This window comes from Galleria mellonella, unplaced genomic scaffold, assembly GCF_026898425.1.
Source record: "Galleria mellonella isolate WM207_F2 unplaced genomic scaffold, CSIRO_AGI_GalMel_v1 utg171, whole genome shotgun sequence".
Lineage (NCBI taxonomy): Eukaryota > Metazoa > Arthropoda > Insecta > Lepidoptera > Pyralidae > Galleria > Galleria mellonella.
Genome location: NW_026442014.1, coordinates 2,206,678 through 2,226,440, shown reverse-complemented (window position 1 = coordinate 2,226,440; position 19,763 = coordinate 2,206,678). Strand labels below are relative to the sequence as shown.

The 19,763-nt window shown below is 33.7% G+C and overlaps 3 protein-coding genes across 5 annotated transcripts; 2 read left to right on the top strand and 1 right to left on the bottom strand.

Annotated features, from left to right (window-relative positions):
• Positions 1-190: 190 nt before the first annotated feature.
• LOC113518276 (14 kDa phosphohistidine phosphatase-like) lies at positions 191-1,612 on the bottom strand. 2 transcript variants are annotated; one of them, XM_026903121.3, is made up of 3 exons: positions 1,435-1,612; positions 1,154-1,353; positions 191-624 (listed from the first exon to the last, which is right to left on the bottom strand). In XM_026903121.3, the coding sequence occupies exons 1-3, from the start codon at positions 1,508-1,510 to the stop codon at positions 430-432; spliced, it is 471 nt and encodes a 156-aa protein (XP_026758922.1). In that variant the 5' UTR covers positions 1,511-1,612; the 3' UTR covers positions 191-429. The 2 variants fall into 2 exon arrangements, with proteins under 2 accessions (XP_026758922.1, XP_026758923.1); XM_026903122.3 differs by having other exon boundaries at positions 1,154-1,367; positions 1,435-1,581.
• Positions 1,613-2,140: 528 nt separating this feature from the next.
• LOC113518332 (uncharacterized protein C19orf47) lies at positions 2,141-9,573 on the top strand. Of its 2 annotated transcripts, none has more exons than XM_026903201.3 (6): positions 2,141-2,291; positions 2,492-2,663; positions 3,465-3,583; positions 4,487-4,586; positions 5,118-5,197; positions 6,020-9,564. In XM_026903201.3, the coding sequence occupies exons 1-6, from the start codon at positions 2,252-2,254 to the stop codon at positions 6,568-6,570; spliced, it is 1,062 nt and encodes a 353-aa protein (XP_026759002.2). In that variant the 5' UTR covers positions 2,141-2,251; the 3' UTR covers positions 6,571-9,564. The 2 variants fall into 2 exon arrangements, with proteins under 2 accessions (XP_026759002.2, XP_052748791.1); XM_052892831.1 differs by having other exon boundaries at positions 2,171-2,291; positions 2,467-2,663; positions 6,020-9,573.
• Positions 9,574-14,583: 5,010 nt separating this feature from the next.
• LOC113518081 (uncharacterized) lies at positions 14,584-18,314 on the top strand. Its single transcript, XM_031913197.2, has 2 exons — positions 14,584-14,672; positions 15,378-18,314. The coding sequence occupies exons 1-2, from the start codon at positions 14,661-14,663 to the stop codon at positions 18,240-18,242; spliced, it is 2,877 nt and encodes a 958-aa protein (XP_031769057.2). The 5' UTR covers positions 14,584-14,660; the 3' UTR covers positions 18,243-18,314.
• The last annotated feature ends 1,449 nt before the right edge of the window (positions 18,315-19,763 follow it).

The following is a 19,763-nucleotide window of genomic DNA, read 5'->3' as shown; positions in this document are numbered from 1 at the left end:
GAAAGTGGAAAAGGACGTTGGAAATTAAGTTTCTTTAATGAGGCATTAAAGGGTAAAAACAAATTGGTTGCAACATACTGTGCAAACCAAGCAGGTTTTTGCTTGGTTTACAAATATTAAAAATCAGAGGTTACACAATATTTAAAAGGGTAAAGTATACTTAGTTGATGGATTAAAATCCTTTACAAGCTTCAGTGCAATAATGTTAAGTTTATTTTTTAAAGTTATTCCAAATACAGAATTTTCTATTTTAACATATTTATTGCCTGTAATAGTTTAATCATATAAGAATATAAAAGTAGTATATTACAGCAAATTGCACACATCTCTTTTTGTATATATAGTAGGTATAACATGTAAAAAAGCTAGAAAACAACATTACATTAAATAATACTTAAATAATTGTATTTCATTCACATAGCACTGCATTTAATATCCCTCATCACTAACAGTGATTGTATAGCTGGGGTATGCATCTTTGACAATTTTGGCGGTTACTTCATGGTCTGCTTTGCCATAACCTTGTGAATATCCATAGATGTGAATTTTCTTATTATCTGGCTCATGTGATATTCTTCCCCCACCTAATGGTTCACAGTCTAACGGCTGTAGTTTCTCTTGAACCTGGTGAAGAAATATGAGAAATGTATGAATAAAATACATAATAGATGAACCTATTGAACTGAATTGATCAGACAATAATTGAGTATATAGGAAAAAAAGCTAATTATAGTACAGACATGGTAAAATAAATGAATTAGTTATGAAAGCTTCTCTTTTGTTAACTTTAATTTTAATCCAACCATCGAGTCTGTTGAAGCAAGAGAGTGTAAGTCAGGGGTTTCCAAACTTATTTTGTCTACTGCCCACTTTGAGAATAAATTATTTTTTAGTGACGCCATTTTTTAACCTACTTAAAAACCACTATTACTTCAAATTACAAATCACCCCCCAAGTCTCTACACAATGCCTCCATTTATATAGTATACCTTCGAAATAATATGTTAATTATTAAAGTAAATTGTGGATAAAATCTGTGATTCATAAAATTCAGGATTTTAAAGTTTAGGCGGCATGTTTGATGGAAGCCTTTTTCTTGTATAATTGTTAATAAATAGGTCAGATGTCTGTACGAAAAATGTTAACTTATTACCTCATCGTATATATCTGAATGGTAATTGCATCTCTTGTAACCCCGAACAATGACAGTAGAAGTTTCTTCATTGTTTTTTTCTTCGTCATGTACTTTGATTAGAATATATTTAAATACGCCAGAAGGATCTATATCTACTTTAGGTACAGCATCTAACGCTTTTGAGGACATCTTCTTGATGCTTTGATGTGAATTTAAACCTATAAAATAATATCTTTGAAGTTATTTTATTGAGGTTATGCTACCAAAAAGAAAGAGTAATTTATGTCAGGATAACTTACTTGCATGTATTAATTTTATCCGATTAGTAAAAACTACACAATTATTATTAGTTAATTTGAGTATTGTTTTCAACATTAATTGTAGTTATTTATTTACTATATAATAAAAAAAAATTGCGTCTAAAGAAACAATGTATATTGTACATTAGACTACATATGTGTAGTTAAGCTGACAGTTGATGGAACAGATTAGAGAGACATCTGACACTTTGGTAAATGATGTATGGAGTCTGAAATATTATTGTATTACATATGATTATTAATTTAAATATTTTATTACGTAAGATATTACAGAGAATATGGTGTGTGAAAAGTTACTTGTATCTTTATTTTCAAATTAATTGAGCAGTAGGTCTATAGCCGCGTGAGACTTTTTTCCTAAACACACGGCATAATATACTTTCATATTCACCATTTGTAGCAGTCCCAGGTCTTGGTGACGATAATAATATTTAGGACGAGGCAAAGTTTTTGCAAAGGTGTTCGCTATCATAAAAATCGTGTAGTGATTAAAAAATAATTAAAAATTGTTACTGAACAGATAGAATAATATGAAAATAATTATAAAAAATTTAGATATTGTTTTCATTAACCGTTTCCTAAAACTCGGTCTTTAACCTACATAATCGTTACAATCTTAATGATTATTTAGAACAAAATTGATCGTCTACGTTATCGTTTTTGTGTCAAACATTTAAACTGTCAAATAGTCAAATCAATGCCAGTCAAGTGCCAGTCAATGCATTAATTGCCATGTTTATTTTTGCATCAGAACTGAAAATCTGAAATTTGATATTTTATTTCTAAATAACAAATAATGAGTTCTGCAATAAATAAAATGGATTCCAATTTTACTGGTAAATATTTATTTCTATTATGTTGTGAAACTATCTGTAGAAATTTACTTAAAACAATCAAGGTTGAATTCATATTGCCTTTCTTGTAAATGCCACAGATTTTAAATATGCAGTCCTAAATGTTTTGTAACATAGAATTAATAAATTTTAAGAAAAAAGTATCTTATGATTACAGAATAAGGAACATGCCATTGTTACAGGTATGTGGTTGAGCTTTTTCACCGCTGCCGGAATCCCTTCGGATGTGGCTGCTACATATGCTCTTACCTTCACAGAGAATAGAATCCAAAATGATATGCTGATGTATTTGAACAAGGAGTATCTCAAAGATATGGGCATAACAAGGATGGGAGATGTTATTGCTATACTCCGGTAAAGTTATCACAACTATTTAAACTTTTAAAAGGTGAACATTTACCAATGAACCATACGGTTAGGGGATAACGAAATGTGTAACTTTTTAGCAATTCTTCCATTCATAAGAAATGTATTCAATGTTTATGTAATATCTAAAAGCATTTATTTATTTATCTTTTTTAATTAAATGTGTGATTGGTATAGTTAGATTTTTTTTACTTAATTATGTTTACTGACTTACTGAAGTCTTAATACAGATACTTACTTGAAAAATACAATACTACTTTAATATTAGGGTAAATTATAGATAGGGTAAATACATTTATCATTATTTTATATTTTTTGGTGTTCAAAAATAGATAAACAAATGTAGTTACTACAAAAAAAAATAACAGATTTACAACAGAATAAGAATATCACTTATATCAGAACTTAAATTAAGTTACATAATAAAAAGTCTGCATTACCGTCAGTACTCACAGTAAGTCAGACCTGTAGCTCAGAGACTAAATACATATATAAATAGATTTAGGATTAACATTGTCTTCAATAATGTCTTAGGAATATAATATAATATGTGAAAATTATGTTCTTATTTTCTTATTATTCTTATTTTTATATTATTCTTATTTTTTAAAGACTAATATTGTAAATTATTATTAAGAATTTATAACTACCTATTTTTTAATTGTTTTTTAAAATGTCTGATTAACAGTCATATTATTTTTAAATAAAAAAGAACTGCTTAATATGTAATTTTGAAAATTTTAACAATAAAATTCTAAATAATTTTATAATAAATTTTGTGTTACGCAGTCATGCTTTACGAGTCCATGAGAGCACAGCACGAGACAAGGTATTGAGCTCAACGGTCACAAATAAAGTACCAGTTGCAGCAGTCACTGGCCGCTCCACAGTATCTCAGTCTTCTTCTCGTAAGTATTAGAGTGAATGATGTTATGTCTAAATAACAAATGTATATAAATTTGTATGTCTAGTACCCACAGCTATATGTTACTGCATAAAAGTTGTGTACAATTTTGGACAAGATCGGCATCTGTGTAAATATATTTAAGTCCATTTGTTTACTTACATAAAAATTATAATTGTTTTCTAATAGATTGTAATACTAAGCTTTAATATTTTCTTTAAAATTTATATATTAACTAGCTGACTTGGTAAACGTTGTTTTGCCATATACATTATTTCTAGAACTATATATGAAAATACATCATACTACAATTATTATATTCGATTGTCATCTTGCAACCCTATTGCGGCATATAAAAATTGAGATTAACAACAGGGGTTGATCGGAAAAGCATGAAAATTTGAATTTGTATGTATCTTTCAATGCTAAATCATAATAAAATAAAAATAAAAAATATTGTCAGTAAAATAAAAAAAAAATTTATGGGTGGGTCAATGAGGTATCATTGAGTATCATTGAGGAGTATGAAAAATAGATGTTGGCCGATTCTCAGACCTACCAATTTGCACACAAAATTTCATAAAAATCGGTAAAGCTGTTTTGGAGGAGTTTAGTAACAAACACCGCGACACAAGGATTTTATATATTAGATTGTATTATTATTTCTAAACTAAATATGAAATCTTTTATTTATTTATTTATTCATTAGTACAAATATGTGTACATGGTGGACTTAATGCTAAAAGCATTCTCTCCCAGTCAACCATAGGGAAGTGTCAGAATACTCGAATGCGGTACTAATAATTATTGATATACATACATACTAAAATTACATATATAAACGAATAAATATATATGAATAACAAATATACTTACACATATATGATCTTTTCTTTTTCTTTTATAGCGGCTAGCCGTATATTAGAGCATTACACTCGCAATCCGCATGTACAAGAATCGTCGCCACCGAAGTCATTGCAACAAAAGAGAAAACTCACAGATGTTGGGTTAGTAACTTTTTATCAATAAGAATCAAATACATGTAAGTTAATCCAGGTGTCCAATTTGCTCAATACATATTTGTTCTTTTGCGTTTCTTTAGATGTGCACCTCCATAAGGAGGAAAATCTGTTCACCTCTATATATTCTGTATTTCAGAATTGTTATAATTATTTACAGCGTACTGTACATTTTTTATACAACTTAGAATGGCAAACAAGCACACGGCACACCTGATGGAAAGTGGTAACCGTCGCCTATAGACATGAGCAGTGGACATAACAGAGCATACTGTTTCGCCCATGATATCCCCCATGCGTTGCCATTCCTGAGGACTCAGGTGTTATTCCTCTATACCCAGTAAATTCACGCCGTATCCCACCCTTCAAACTGAAACACAGCCATGCAAACGCCAACTGCTTCACGGTTGAAACACGAATGGAACAGAGGTACCCAAGTAGTCCACTTTTGTACAAAGTCTCCCTCTGGTACATGGTATGTATACAAGTAAGTGACAAATAAATTAATCTTTTATGCAGGCTTGAGACTGACAGCAACAATATAAAGAAGGCCCGGCTCATTCGTTTTTCATCGCCACCACAGTCCTCTGTGAAAGAAGGTAACAATTACATATATATTCAATAAGGATTATTCTGTAACAAAGCATAAAGTACATACAAATACACATACATAAATACATACACATATAAAAGATTTAAAAAAATAAAATTAATCATCATTTTTCTGTCTTCACATAACGAGTGTGGCCCTTAAATTCTTGACAACAGATGTCGTCACTCTCGCCTTAGCAGTAGTCGTATCTTAAATATTGTTGTTAACTTTATTTAATTCACCTACTTCGGCTTAAATTTTGTGTTTCTGAATATGTTTATGGATTTTTTTATTTATTACTATATTTGGATTGTAAAGTCTAGTATAATAATTACATATTTTTACGGCGCGAATAAATTATTCACAGATAGTAATTCTAGCAGTAAAAAATTATTCAGTTTACCACTACGAAGAATTCAGATGTTTGGCATTACAATAATGTATAGTATTTATATACCTTACTATGGTATGCAGGTTGTAGTGGATGTAAAGTCTAAAGGCACTTAGTAATATTGAATATTTATTATTTTAAACTATATACAAAGTGATGACGTGTTATACGTGCTGAGTGGCGGGAGCGAGAGAGCTCGAACGAACGAGTCAGAATGAATGATTACTAAACAAATAATAAAGCTTACAATCCTATTTATATATATATTATTTAAACTTCAATGCACAATTATATAAGTGTATATGTGGCGGACTTAACATCTAATGGCGTTCTCTATCAGTCAACCATGAGGTAATATATATATATATATATATATATATATATATATATATATATATATATATATATATATATATATATATAAATCTTTTGTTACAGTTCCACAGACTGTTTTCAACAAGCAGACAGTTTTTTCGCGACTCGGAAACTCGGAGCCGACCAAAGTTGCGTCCACAAAGGCTGCTGTGAAGCCAATATACTCGAGACTAGGCTTAAAGTCTGATAGTGAAGAGGAGCCCATAATACCGATACAGAAGGACGCCCTGAAATACAAAGGCATACTGAAAGCACCGATCGTACCAAAAAAAGTGGTTACTGTCACCACGTCAAAGAACAATGTGAGGAAGATAGCCATAGGGTGCACCATGAGGGCGGACGAGGCTCCGGTCAGCGTAAAAGATAAGTTAGCATTACCTAAGTCTAAGTCTGTAAAGTTTTCCAGTCACATTGAGTATAAAGAAATTGAGATGAACAAGAAATGTCTAGTCAACCCGAAGGTCACGTCACAGAGGTTCACACCAGTGTTTAACAAGCCAGAGAGGAGGCTGTCTATGCCGGAAGGGAGTAATGGAGTTAAAGCCAGATTAGGTAATAAGAGTGCTAACAATTTTACGATAACAAAAAATGTATTTAATAGGCTCGGTGTCTGATTACTTTAGGCACTGCTGTTCTTTTTTTATATTTAAATATTGTTCTACGATGGAGTAAGTATTCTCAAGAAGAGGTAGTTGTATATATATAAAGACATCCTCCTTGCTAAGAATTGTATTGACACCAATTTTTTTAATTTACACGGTACAGAGGAATAACACTGAGTATACTGTTTCGTTATGATACCCCCCATGCGTTGCCATTCCTGAGGACTCAGGTGTTATTCCTCTGTACCCAGTAAATTCACGCCATATCCCACCCTTCAAACCGAAACACAGCTATGCAAACACAACTGCTTCACGGTTGAAACACGAATGGGACAGAGGTACCCAAGCAATGGACTTTTGTACAAAGTCTCCCTCTGGTAAATGAGGTGACGTTAATAGTGTATATAACATATATTCATTGGCTGCAAGCTTCATCATCCCTCTAAATTGTTGATATTTAAAATAATATGAATGATTAAAACCTTTTATTGTTTACTTTAAAGAATAATATAGATTATGAAGATTAATAATATGTATACAAAAGATAAATTAATTAAATATATTTAATTAACACAATTAATTAATTATAGTCTTTTTACTTAATTAAAGCGAGATAAATAGGTAACAGTGGACGGTCTTATCGCTAAGTAGTGATATGATAATGTATATATTTTAACTATACATACGAAAAAATCTGAATTAACTTTGATTAGCTTTCTCTATCTATGACACCATAGCCATACTCCGTTATGGCGAATGCAAACAATGGCGATTTTAAGTAGTACATTCTGTATACAGTTTTTTTTAAACTATAGTTTTAGCATAGCTTATTTTTCAATAGACTATCAAATTATGTTTTATTTAAAGTGTGTATGATGAAAAATTACAAAAAAAAAAAACAGAAAATTGCGAAGTTGTGATTCTTAGCATGGATGGTGTCATTCAACAAGAAATTTATCAATATCATGGACTTTATTAACACCATACTTTATTAGTTTTAATAAGTATTTTTTTATAAGATTACAATGGAATGGTAGCCCTTACTATCCTATTGGTACACGCTGCCTGGGCACCAGTCAAATGATGCGAGAGAGAATGAATTTAAGTCAGATGGTTCATTGTGATGAATTTATCAAAGGTTTCCAGGGGGGGCACGTGGAGGACGACCTGATGGGGTGAATTGTTATTAACGGGCTCGCTAGTCCCCATTACTAACAATCCTTTCCACCTGGTAATAAGTATCAATACCTAGAGGTCCTGGATTCAGCTCCTGGTACAAACAGTGATTACTACGACTTTTCGTTATGCACCCATGAGATAGAATGACGGCACGTCTTGCGTCTCTTTTTCTCATCGCTTAGATACTGTAGGGTAAACGTATTAACACTTGCCAAAAGACCCATTTCATGCCACAAACGGCGACTAACCATGCGCATTTGTTTTTGTTTGTAAATTTTCTGTTAAGTTGTATTAATTTTATTAACAGTCGTAGTTGTTGGCATTTAGTGGAACTTTGTACACGTATTCATATTGTTAGAAAAGACACTCGTACATATGTTTGTCTCCAAACATATTGTGCAAGATTACATGTATTTTTCTAATAATATCAATAATTAGAAAATAATATTAATTTTTAATAAACAACTCATTTAAATATAATATTGTTAATGTATTATGTAGTTAAGAGATCATGGCAAAATAGAAATAAATGGACACATTATTATACAACAGCCATATTAGTTTATTTAAATTATTCTACAAGTCTATTTGGTGCAGTCAGGACAATATTATTAGATATTTTGGATTACCAAATTAATTTTACAACTGAAGTATTTTATTATATTTCTCATTTTATGTTTATTGCATGTACGACTCTTGTAAGGAACACGCGACTTTGATAAAATATAGTGACATCTTACTTTATATTTCCGTATTTTAGAAATATACTATTGAGAAACTACAACACTTGTTTTCTTTATATATATTTTTTCATTCGAATTTTAAAGTTATTCCCGCCTTTAAGAGCGTTTATAACTCTAGGTTATTGAAGTGTGGCAACGTCTTAATTATGTATTATTTAAAAAAAAAACAATGTTTATGGTTTATGACTATTATTTTTAAAACGTACGTTTATTTTTTATTCGATGTCTAATATAATGTTTATGACTGTTTAAAAAGTTCTTTGTTAGGACACTAAAACGTTGGTCATGCAATAATAGTCTTAAACTGTCATTGCAAATTTAAATTTTAATAGTAATAATTTATTTTAAAAATTCCTAAACAAAATATAAAGTAAGTGCAAAGTTTTTACTGGTAGATTTATATGCAACGTATTCTAGGATTCACGTTTTAGTTCGTATGCAGATAACTTTAAATAAGTCAGTCGGAAACATTGAAATCAGTCAAATTGTTTTTGAAAATCGACAGATAATTGCGAAGTTTTTAATGTTATAAACGTTCTAAAGTTATAAACGTTCTTAATTGATTTATTATAGGTCGAAATTTTCAAATAATAATTTAAATAACTTAGTATAACGTACATACGTACAAAGTTTGAATTCCGAAACAAAAAATTGTTTATTACCAATGATAAATTTACTATTCGCCCGGTCATGGCCCCGAAACTACCTCAGCATTTGATCTTTTTTTATGTACATATAAAATATAATGAAGAGACAAAATAACCCATGGACAAAATCAGTCATAGATTGGTATCCAAGATGTGAAACACGAAAGCAAGGACCCCAGAAGAATAGACGGCAGGTGACATTAAAAGAACAGTAGAAAAGTGTAATGTATGAATGTACCATCAATATTGATATAAATTATATATTTCTGGTGTGAATAAATATCTTTTTGTCGTGGATTATATTGAGTAGCAGCAAGACGTGTTTTATTTCTGTAATAGTTATAAATACTACGATAAGGCGAGTACATACTTTTTAAAAAGTTATGGAGAGAGAGTAATGTGAAATGATATTGAGTAGACAAAGGCAAAGATACAAAGACATAGTTGTATCTTTGCCTTTGTCTAAGGGCAAGCTGGAAATGTATGTATTAGTTGTGTTATGAAGAAAAAAAAGAATGTAATACTTTAAGCAGTAAAGGCTTTATTATTATTATGTATTAAATCATATTTTTAATTATAATTAATTTTAGTATAATAATAATAATACGGTAGAAAAAAATTATTAGTATTGTATTATAGACAGGATAATTTATTATAAACAATTATATTTATTTAATTTAACTATGAAAATAGCTTTTATATTTAGCAAAAATTTTTAGCTCATTTTTACACGATTTCAAAAAGAGGAGGTTCTCAATTTGGTTTTTTCTTTGTTGAAAATTTTATCAAAATCGGTTCAGTAGTTTAGTTTAATCAAAATAATTGGTTTTATTACGGTAGATGCCGGCTTTTTTTGTGGTATTTAGAAGAATGCATTTATAGGTTTTGTTTTAAATCATACAGATGGATGGACAAACTCTCACTTCTAGTCCAGTATTGTTTATATCGTAGTTATGAGAGTTTTGAAAGTCTTATTTCTAAATAGTGTTGTCCGTAAAGTCGTGAACGTGAAAATAAGTCATTGCTAGCTTGCATTGCATATACATTTTAAGATTTTTCTATTTCTAGTAATTACATAAATAGGAGGTGCTGCTGTGCGCTTGAGCATGAATATCTTTATTAAAACACTTAATTGATTTCTATTTTGTAACTTACTGTAAATATGTTTTTAAGGAAATAAAACATTAATTAAAGTTATGGCATTTTTTTTTTCATTTTATTTATTTTTTATTATACAACAGTTAGCAAGGAAACTGGTAGTTTTGTAACAATCAGGCGGAACCTTACTAAATAAACTTTCGAAAATAATTCTATAACATTTATATTTTGCGTTGCTGATTTTTAAATTTTGCAATAAAATTTTTACTGAGTATATATATATATATATATATATATATATATATATATATATATATATATATATCAGTCAGTCTCCATTTTTAACAATACCTTTCCCCTCGTCAATCAATATTTCAATTGCCTTATTATTGTTCTGTATACGGCTGAGTGTTAAATGATGCATGCTCAATGTTAATTCTGTTGCACAAGTAATGGCTAGGGCCAAGATCATGTGAGTACATATAGTTAGTATGCAATAGGAAGTGCAGCCATTATGTTAATCGTCGAGTTATTGCTAGAAAGCGTTTCACATGCAATTGTATAAAAAAATATTTTCACTAACAGTTCAGCCAAGGGTTTGTCTTAAATGTGAATTGATAGATGGATAGAAGACCTGTATTTTTTTTTAATAGATTATAATGGAATGGTAATCCCGCCTGCGCTATCGGTATACACTGGCGGAGCACCAGTGGGAGATGATAGGTGAGGATGAAGTAGGTCAGTTAGCCCACCGTGATGAATACCTCTGGATTTCGGCACGATGGTTTTCAGGAGGAACCACGAGGAGTTCAACTTGACACGGTATATTTCCTAGCGATGGGGCTACTAATCCCCATTACTAATAATCCCTTCTCCCCCCAGAACACCTGTATTTGACACTGGTTAATTTGTGCTCTGCCCGCAGTTGGCAGTGTTTATCGTACCTCGCCCGCGTATATCGATAGCATAGGCGGGGTTACTATTACATTTTAACCTATGAAAATATACTATACGAATATATCCACTAGAAACCATTGTGGTTAATTCAGTCATCAAGAATTACGCATCATATAATTAATTAATTAATCTGGTATTGCCTTTACTTTAAAATATATTAAATAATACATAATAATAGCATTCTATGCCGTGTGTTCCCGGCATTAAATAGCCTACCCCTTCCTTTCCCGTAGGTGTCGTAAGAATCAACTAAAGGAGGACGAGGGATGGGCAGCAGCGTCTTTCTTAAAACATTTCTAAAGGCTGTCTGTGGTTACCAATCTGTCTGGCAAACGTGGTAACTACTGGCAAAACCCGTCAAGGTCAAGTGGACAGTTAAAAGCTGACAAGATGATGATGATGATGATCACTAAATTAATAAGTGCTGGCGGGATCAACATATCCATACACTTTATCACCCATAAAAAAAAAAAAAACAATGTTTACAGAATAGATAGGTACAATCTTTGAACAAAAAGACAGATCTATAGTTCAAGGGTAGTTCATGTAGCCTACAATTTTATGGTAGGTACCTACTAGAAATTTTATTTAATACATTTTATATTCCAATTACTGTAGACGCAGTAGAGTATCAGTACATCACTTTCACTGGGTTTCCAGTACATAGATTCCTAGGGCTACGACCGTGACCACGGCTCGAAGAAAGCTGGCGGGTTGGGAAAGTGCACATATCAAATATCCTTAACAAATATGAACGTAAATAGATAATGAATTAGTGACCTTCTTTAGGCAGTTTTTTATTTATTAATAAACATGTAGCAGAATTACTTAATTTTGCATTTAACAACATGTTAACACAGTTTTATACGCATACAACAATTAATAATTGGGGGGAAAGGGATTGTTAGTAATGGAGTTTGACAGCCCCATTGCTAGCAATATGCCTTATTAGGTCGACCTCCACGTGGTTCCCCCTGGAAATCATCGTGAACAATTCTTGTTGAATTCGTCACAATGGGCTGACTGACCTACTTCATCTCCTCACCTATCATCCTTCACTGGTGCCCCGCCGGTGTATACCGATAGCGCGGGTGGGGTCACCATTCCATTATCATCCATTAAAAAAAAAATAACAATTAACAATTTGGTATGGCTGCCTGTTTCAAATTGGTAACGACATGAACTGTGACGGTCATGCTTGCAGTTTTGAGGACTTGAGGATTGAGAATTTCGGAGATATGTCATGCCTCCGGAGTCAGTACTAATAACTTCACTGCCATACCCTTCCAATCGAATAAAAAAAAAGAGGATGCGATGACCTCGTCACTACTATTTCTAGACTATTTTTTGGACTAGTTTATGAGGGGTGGAAAATGTTCCTTTAGTAGTATTATTCATTATCTAGATGAAATATTGATAATGATGTTAATAGTAAAAGCCTAATAACTGATTCAATACCTAACTGTCAGTCAATGATGACCTAATTCTATTTTTTTACAACACGGGGGGCAGAAAAGGAAGACTTTGTACAAGAGTCGATTGCTTAGGTACCGCTGTCCCATTCGTGTTTCAGCCTTGAAGCAGTTGTGTTTGCATGGCTGTGTTTCGGTTTGAAGGGTGGGATATGGCGTACTGGGTACAGAGGAATAACACCTGAGTCCTCAGGAATGGCAACGCACAGGAGGTATCATGGGCGAAACAGTATACTCTGTTATGTCCATAGTACTGCTCATGTCTATAGGCGACGGTTACCACTTTCCATCAGGTGGGCCGTCAGCTTGTTTGCCATTCTAAGTTGTATAAAAAAAACGAGCATGCGGCTCACCTGATGGTAAGTGACTACCGCCGTCCATGATCACCTACAACACCAACGGCATTGCAGGTGTGCTGCCGGCCTTTTAAAAAGGAATATGCTTTTTTCTTGAAGGTTATGATGTCGTATCGGTTCGGAAATACTGTATGTACTCTATGTATAAGCCATATAGTTTTATAAGAAATAAATTTACTTATTAACTTTATTTTAAAAATCCTAATCAATCAATCTGTTTTGGTTAAAAATCCGAGTATTGGGTAGGTATTTGTACTTGTAAAAGAATCTTTGGGTTTGCTGTTCGCCGAGCACATTAAGTTACATCGGTAGGTAAGTAGGTACACCGAATCATTTGCTGCAACAGATTTTCCCTTATTGAAATCATTACCGGCTGTCGCCATAGAACGGTGTTGCGCTATCTTTAATCCTATTTCTACCGTAGCAATTTAATTTTAGCTGTAATTGTAATGGGCACAATCCTTGTAGATACTTTTGTTCCTATACCGTGAAGTTGCAGAAATGTTGTTTCGCGGTTGTTTGAGACCAAGATATTGTATACGAGCGCCCAAGCAATACTTGATTTGTCGTCCATTCCCTCGATGACATAATGGCCGAGCGCGCGCTCCTATTCCTATTGTTGTCAATGTTACCGAATCACTTTTCAAATTGAACGTAGGAAGTAATTATACATGATTTAATTTTGCTATAATGTACCGTATCATAACAAATCATTTCTTTATTTGTATTGGTGTATAGTGATGATTCGCCTTAGTCGGTTGGTCACCAAGAAACGATGTCCTGGAGATGAATACGTCTCATAATCATAAATTATTGAATGACCGGCATCAACATATTAGCCGCTAACTGTCCACTGCTGAACACAGGCTTCTTACATAAAGGGGGGTTTTGCTAGTAGTTCCCGTGCTTGGTAGGCGGGTTGGCAACCGTAGTTAGCCTTTGGTGATGTTTTAAGAGGGATGTTGTTCCTATCCCACTGCGGGGAGAGCGCAAATTAACCAGTGTGAAATACAGGTGTTCTGGGGGGAGAAGGGATTATTAGTAATGGGGATTAGTAACCCCATCGCTAGCAAATATACCCTGTCAGGTTGACCTCCTCGTGGTTCTTCCTGGAAACTCCTTAACCGTCGCCTATAGACATGAGCAGTACCATGGACATAAAAGAGTATACTGTTACGCCCATGATACTCCCCATGCGTTGCCATTTCTGAGGACTCATATGTTATTCCTCTGTACCCTAGAAATTCACGCCATATCCCACCCTTCAAACCGAAACACAGCCATGCAAACACAACTGTTTTACGGTTCAAACACGAATGGGACAGAGGTACCCAAGCAAACGACTTTTGTACAAAGACTATTACCATACTGGCCAAGCGTATAATAGCTGTTGCAATATTTTATTACAAAATAATAATTAACAAATACTAAGTTATGGCAGTGGGATGTTAAAGGTTTGTGATGATGAAGAACAGACAGATACGGAATGAAAGATAAGTGTCAGAGTAATTTGTGTACAATTTGAGATGATATAATGAAGAAAAAAGGTGTTGGCGGCGATCGGCGGCCGCATTTCGATATAAGCGCGGGGTGGCAGCGCCGCCGCGCAGTGCGCTCCCACTGTCTCGTCAAGACGTAACGTCCACTGCTATGGAGAGAAAGGTAATTTTTTTATATTAAACTGATTTTTTTTATACAACTTAGAATGACAAACAAGCTGACGGCCCACCTGATGGAGAGTGGTTACCGTCGCCTATAGACATGAGCAGTACCATGGACATACAGAGTATACTGTTTCGCCCATGATACCCCTCATGCGTTGCCATTCCTGAGGACTCAGGTGTTATTCCTCTGTACCCTGTAAATTCACGCCCTATCCCACTTTTCAAACCGAAATACAGCCATCTGTTGTTGTTTAACACATCACCCCACAATTTAGGATTCGATCCCCGTACAATATCACAATATAAATCTTTGTATTCATAAGTATGTCTCTATAATACGATCTAGGAGTTTTTTTTTATGTATAATATTTATCTATATACTTATTTATAAAAAGTATTCAAGTAGGAATGTGTTTCAGTTGTCAAATAAAACAAGCTTTGCTTATTTTAGAATTTAATGGTTCCGTATAATATGTTCAATAGTATTTATTATTATTATTATATTTTAATAGTGAAAAGAAATTGTTATTAAATTTATATATTTTAATGTAATAACTACCGGTTTAACTTAGGTGTAATTAGATCGAGAAAACTCAACTAGTTTCGGAATCAATTCGGAATCAATTCGGAATCCTTAGTCAATTAATTTAATAATAATTGTCAAGTACTTAATAACTAATTTATTATTTTCTTTTGTTCACAGGCGTTACTAGCTGTAGTGTGTTGGTTGACGTTTAGTGGGACGTTTGGAAAAGATGAGAACGTAGTTAATACTTTAGTTATTAGAGACAATATCAGTGAAGGTAGTGCTCCCAGACTGTACCGCAATGTTCCTATTGGAGTATACGCAAGTGCAGCGCCGCATATGGACCACTCGTTTCACATTCCTAGATTTGTCGCGGCTCCAAAAGCCGCAGCAAGCCGGATTATACCCGTGAAAGAAGAATATGTTGTACATAATCCAAATACGTATTTAAAGGATTCGTATGGTAACAGATTTGTGGGAACACCTCAGTCTGCATATAAGGCGTCTTACCCACAGCAATTCGTTCAGCTCCAAGCGTTGCCGGTTCATCTTGTAAATCCGTTACCTGCAGCAGCGTCCAGTTATCAAATCAATCAAGCAACCCCACAGATTATTTATGGATCGCAGTATAGATTACCAGCTTTACAAACAGCAGCGCCTACTCCTATAAATAGATTCACAGGGTTTAACCAACCATTAGTGTATGCTCAAAATGTTCAACACGTGGCGCCCTCGCATAGTCAAGTTCAGAGATTATCCACACCTAAGCAGACATCTAACAATGCGGTTTTTCAAAATTCTCAAGCAATAATTAAGTATCACGAATTAAAGAACGAACCTAAGTTTCAACGACTTGAAGAAAGACCTAAAGCTAATGTGGAAAGACAAGAAAATGTAGATAATGTAAAACAGGTAGACAAAGAACAATTACAAGAAAGTCCAGGTACACAAACTTATACGACGATAGTTAATGGCCAAAAAACCGTGATAAATGTGGAGACTAAACCACCAGTACCGTTACTAGACTTGACACTTTTGGAACCGCTGCATTTTGAGAATCCTGTTGTTCCTCAAGTGCAGCACTTTTTGCCGAGGATTAATCAGGCTACGTACCAACAACTTCCAGAATTCAACTTGGAAGGAAAAAAACAACAAAAGAAAATTGATGGTGATGGTTTACAAAAAAAGTCTCCGAAAAAGAAACAAAAGAAACCAATACAAAACGAAAATACATATCATAAACGAGTGCCTGTTAAGCCAACTATAACAATTAAAAACACTCCTAACGAAGCTCCAGAGATTACATATGAAATAAATTCGCCTAATTATAAAGAAATCTACAAAGAAAAAGTAGTAAGTTACAATAAAGAGACAAAACCAGAGCCTGTAAATTTTAACTATGCTCGCAAGACAACAAAAGAACCTGTTACTTATAGTTATGAAAATATTGTAGAGAAAAAACCAATTTCATACACTTATGTTCACAGTTCTAAGGGACCAATGCAAGTTAAAGAAGTACAGTATCAAACCAATGGTCAGCCAAAACATCTTATATATAAATTCAAGCCTGAAGAAAATAATGAAGAACAGAAGGATACTTCACCTCATCATCCGCCTCCTCGGTCGGAGTCTGGTGAGTCAAGCTCTTCCGAAGAAACTGATGAAGAGGAACACAATTATCAACCACAACATGACGAGTACGAAGAAACACCGAGACATGAGGAACAATCTAGACCCGAACACAGAGAGGAGCAGTATCAATATGAATTGAAACAAGAACTTCGTAATGATGTTCCATATCAAGCACCACCTTCATCAAATCAACAATTACAGCAACATCATATTCCTATACAGCACGAAATTCAAATTCAGCCTATAACAAAAGAGTATGAAGAAAACATACGACTGATACCAGTGAGTCCAACACAGGGCCCTAGTGCTGCAGTAAAAGTTAACCCTAATCAACACATACAAAGGCCAGCGCTACCGGTAGTGAATCAAAATATCCACCCATCTCCCGTTCCACAGTTACATCAAGAACATCCGCCTTCTTTACACGTTGTACATCAGCATCATCAAAACCAACATCCAACGCCAGTTCCACAAAGACACCAGAATAATCACAATTATAACCGTGCACCTCATCAGACTCATAAGAATGAGCCTGTACCTCACATCCTTGAGAAATCCAAACATATAATTATCCAAGAGGAAACACCTGACGAAATACATTCTCATCAAGAGAAATTTATGGCGAAAATGAGGGACGAGGAAGAAAATAACGAAGAGGACTTTGAGAAAGCTTACAAGGATGCTGCTTACGGTTTTCCCGCTTATGAAAAATCTACTGAGGATATTGAAAGAGACATTTATAATCCAGAAAGTTATGGAATACCTCCAGATGATGCCGAATATGATATTGAACATACACCTTTCCAAGCCTATCAGGCAGAAGGCGACAAGTTTCCAAAGTCAGCACGTCTAATGTATAAAGATGCAAGGGATAATATGAAGAAAGATTATTATTTAGATTACGCTATCAGTAAACCCGAAAGTTTAGTTGATTACCACAAAAAGAAAAAGGAATATTATAAGACTTATAATAAGTATAAGCCCGAGAAATATTTTTCTAACGATGACAGTAATAATAAAATACAGAAAGAGAAATATACCGCAGCGCCCACTTTTAATTTCGGTTCTGAGCCTAAACAAAATAAAAATTATTTTGCACAATATAAAGCCTCTCCGCAAAAACACGTTTACGAGTATGATTATTCTAAAGAAGCACCTAAAAATAGGGACAATACGGCGCATGCTTCAAAATCTTACCAAAGATATAAGGGCAAGACACACTTTGTTGAGCCTCAATTTCAATATGGATTCGAACCTATTTCTTTACCGCGGTTACTGGATAGTGAGTTGGCCGCAATGGCGACCAACAATAGTCCCGAGAGTGAAAAGCCAGGTATGAGAAAAAAGGTTTACCAAGAGAACTGGTATATTAAGAAAACTAGCACGGCAGGAGGTGAGCCGGCGAGTTGATGACGGTTAGATAATTATTTATTACAAAAATCTGTATCGATATTTTTAAAGTTAGTTCCTAAGCAACGTGTTAATGTGATAAGATAATAAAAAATATTTTTTTAAGAAATTAAGGCTTTTATTGTGTAGTAAACAAAAAAAAAAGAATTTATGAAATCACCAGTACAACTCATGTTGCATAATGTAACTTTCGTTGTCTATCAATACATTACGTGACGACGCCTATTTTTTCCGCCCATTCACATTATCCACTGGTAAAGAAAAAAAAAACTTACACTGACCTGGTTATCAAGAAAATCAGTCACCGTAGAGTAACAAAAAAGTCGTTGATTTTGCATGCCCATTGCAAGCGGATACACCTGCAGCGAATTGACACTGCGCTGCAATGCTGAGGAAATAAATAGTTTTGAAAACTCGGGACAAAAACTTGAATATTTATTTAAGAATATTTCTTATTTTAACCTACGTTAACGTAATCAATAATACTTAAAAACTATTAACTTCCGATGACGATAAAAAATCGTTTTCATAGATAAAACTTTTTCATAGATAAAGGTTTTTCAGAGATAAAACTTCTTGGCAATATTTATTATTCTTGTGCCTCATTTTTGGAATTATTTAAAGACAATACTATAAACAAAATAATGTTAACAGATTTTTTATTATATCACAAAAAATAGGAGTATAAAACTGCATCTATTAAATGAATATTGTAAATTGCCGAGGCGCGTAATAAAATTACCTAGATATTTTTCCTTTTTTTGATGTTAGAGAGCTACAGTTGCAGTTTAAACTGTGGTTTTAGGTTCTGATAGAAATTCAATTTATGATGAAGCAATATTTAGTTTATTTAGACGCAATAGTAGGCGACAGATTGTGAAGTATCTAACAATATCTACTCGGGGAGAAGGAATTGTTAGTAATGAGGAGGTTAGTCCCTATTGTTATCAATACACCTTATCAGGTCGACCTCCACACGGGTCCCCCTGGAAAGTATCGTGACTAATTTGTCGTTGAATTCCTCACGATGGGCTAACAGACCTGCCTTCTCATCATCACCTATCACCTTTCACTTGTACTCCGCTAGTGTATACCGATAGCGCAGGTGGGGTTATCAAAAAAAATTACAGTATCTACTCATAAAGGACAAATCAGTCTCGGCCAATACATGTATCTGGGGGAAAGGGATTGTTAGTAATGGAGACTGAGAATCCCATTGCTAGCAATATACCCAACCAGGTCGACCTCCTCGCGGTTCTCCCTGGAAACTATCATGATTAATTCCTGATGAATTCATCATGATGTGCTAACTGGCCTGTTTTCATTCTCATCTATCACCCTTCACTGGTGCTCCGCCAGCGTATCCCGTTAGCGCAGGCGGGGTTCCCATACCATTTTTACCCATAAAAAAATACATATATCTGTTACATAGTACAGACTCCTTATCATCCTATCAGTCACTATCTGTCCACTATTGAACATACGCATACTCGTATGGGGGAGCCATAAATTGAGGGGGTC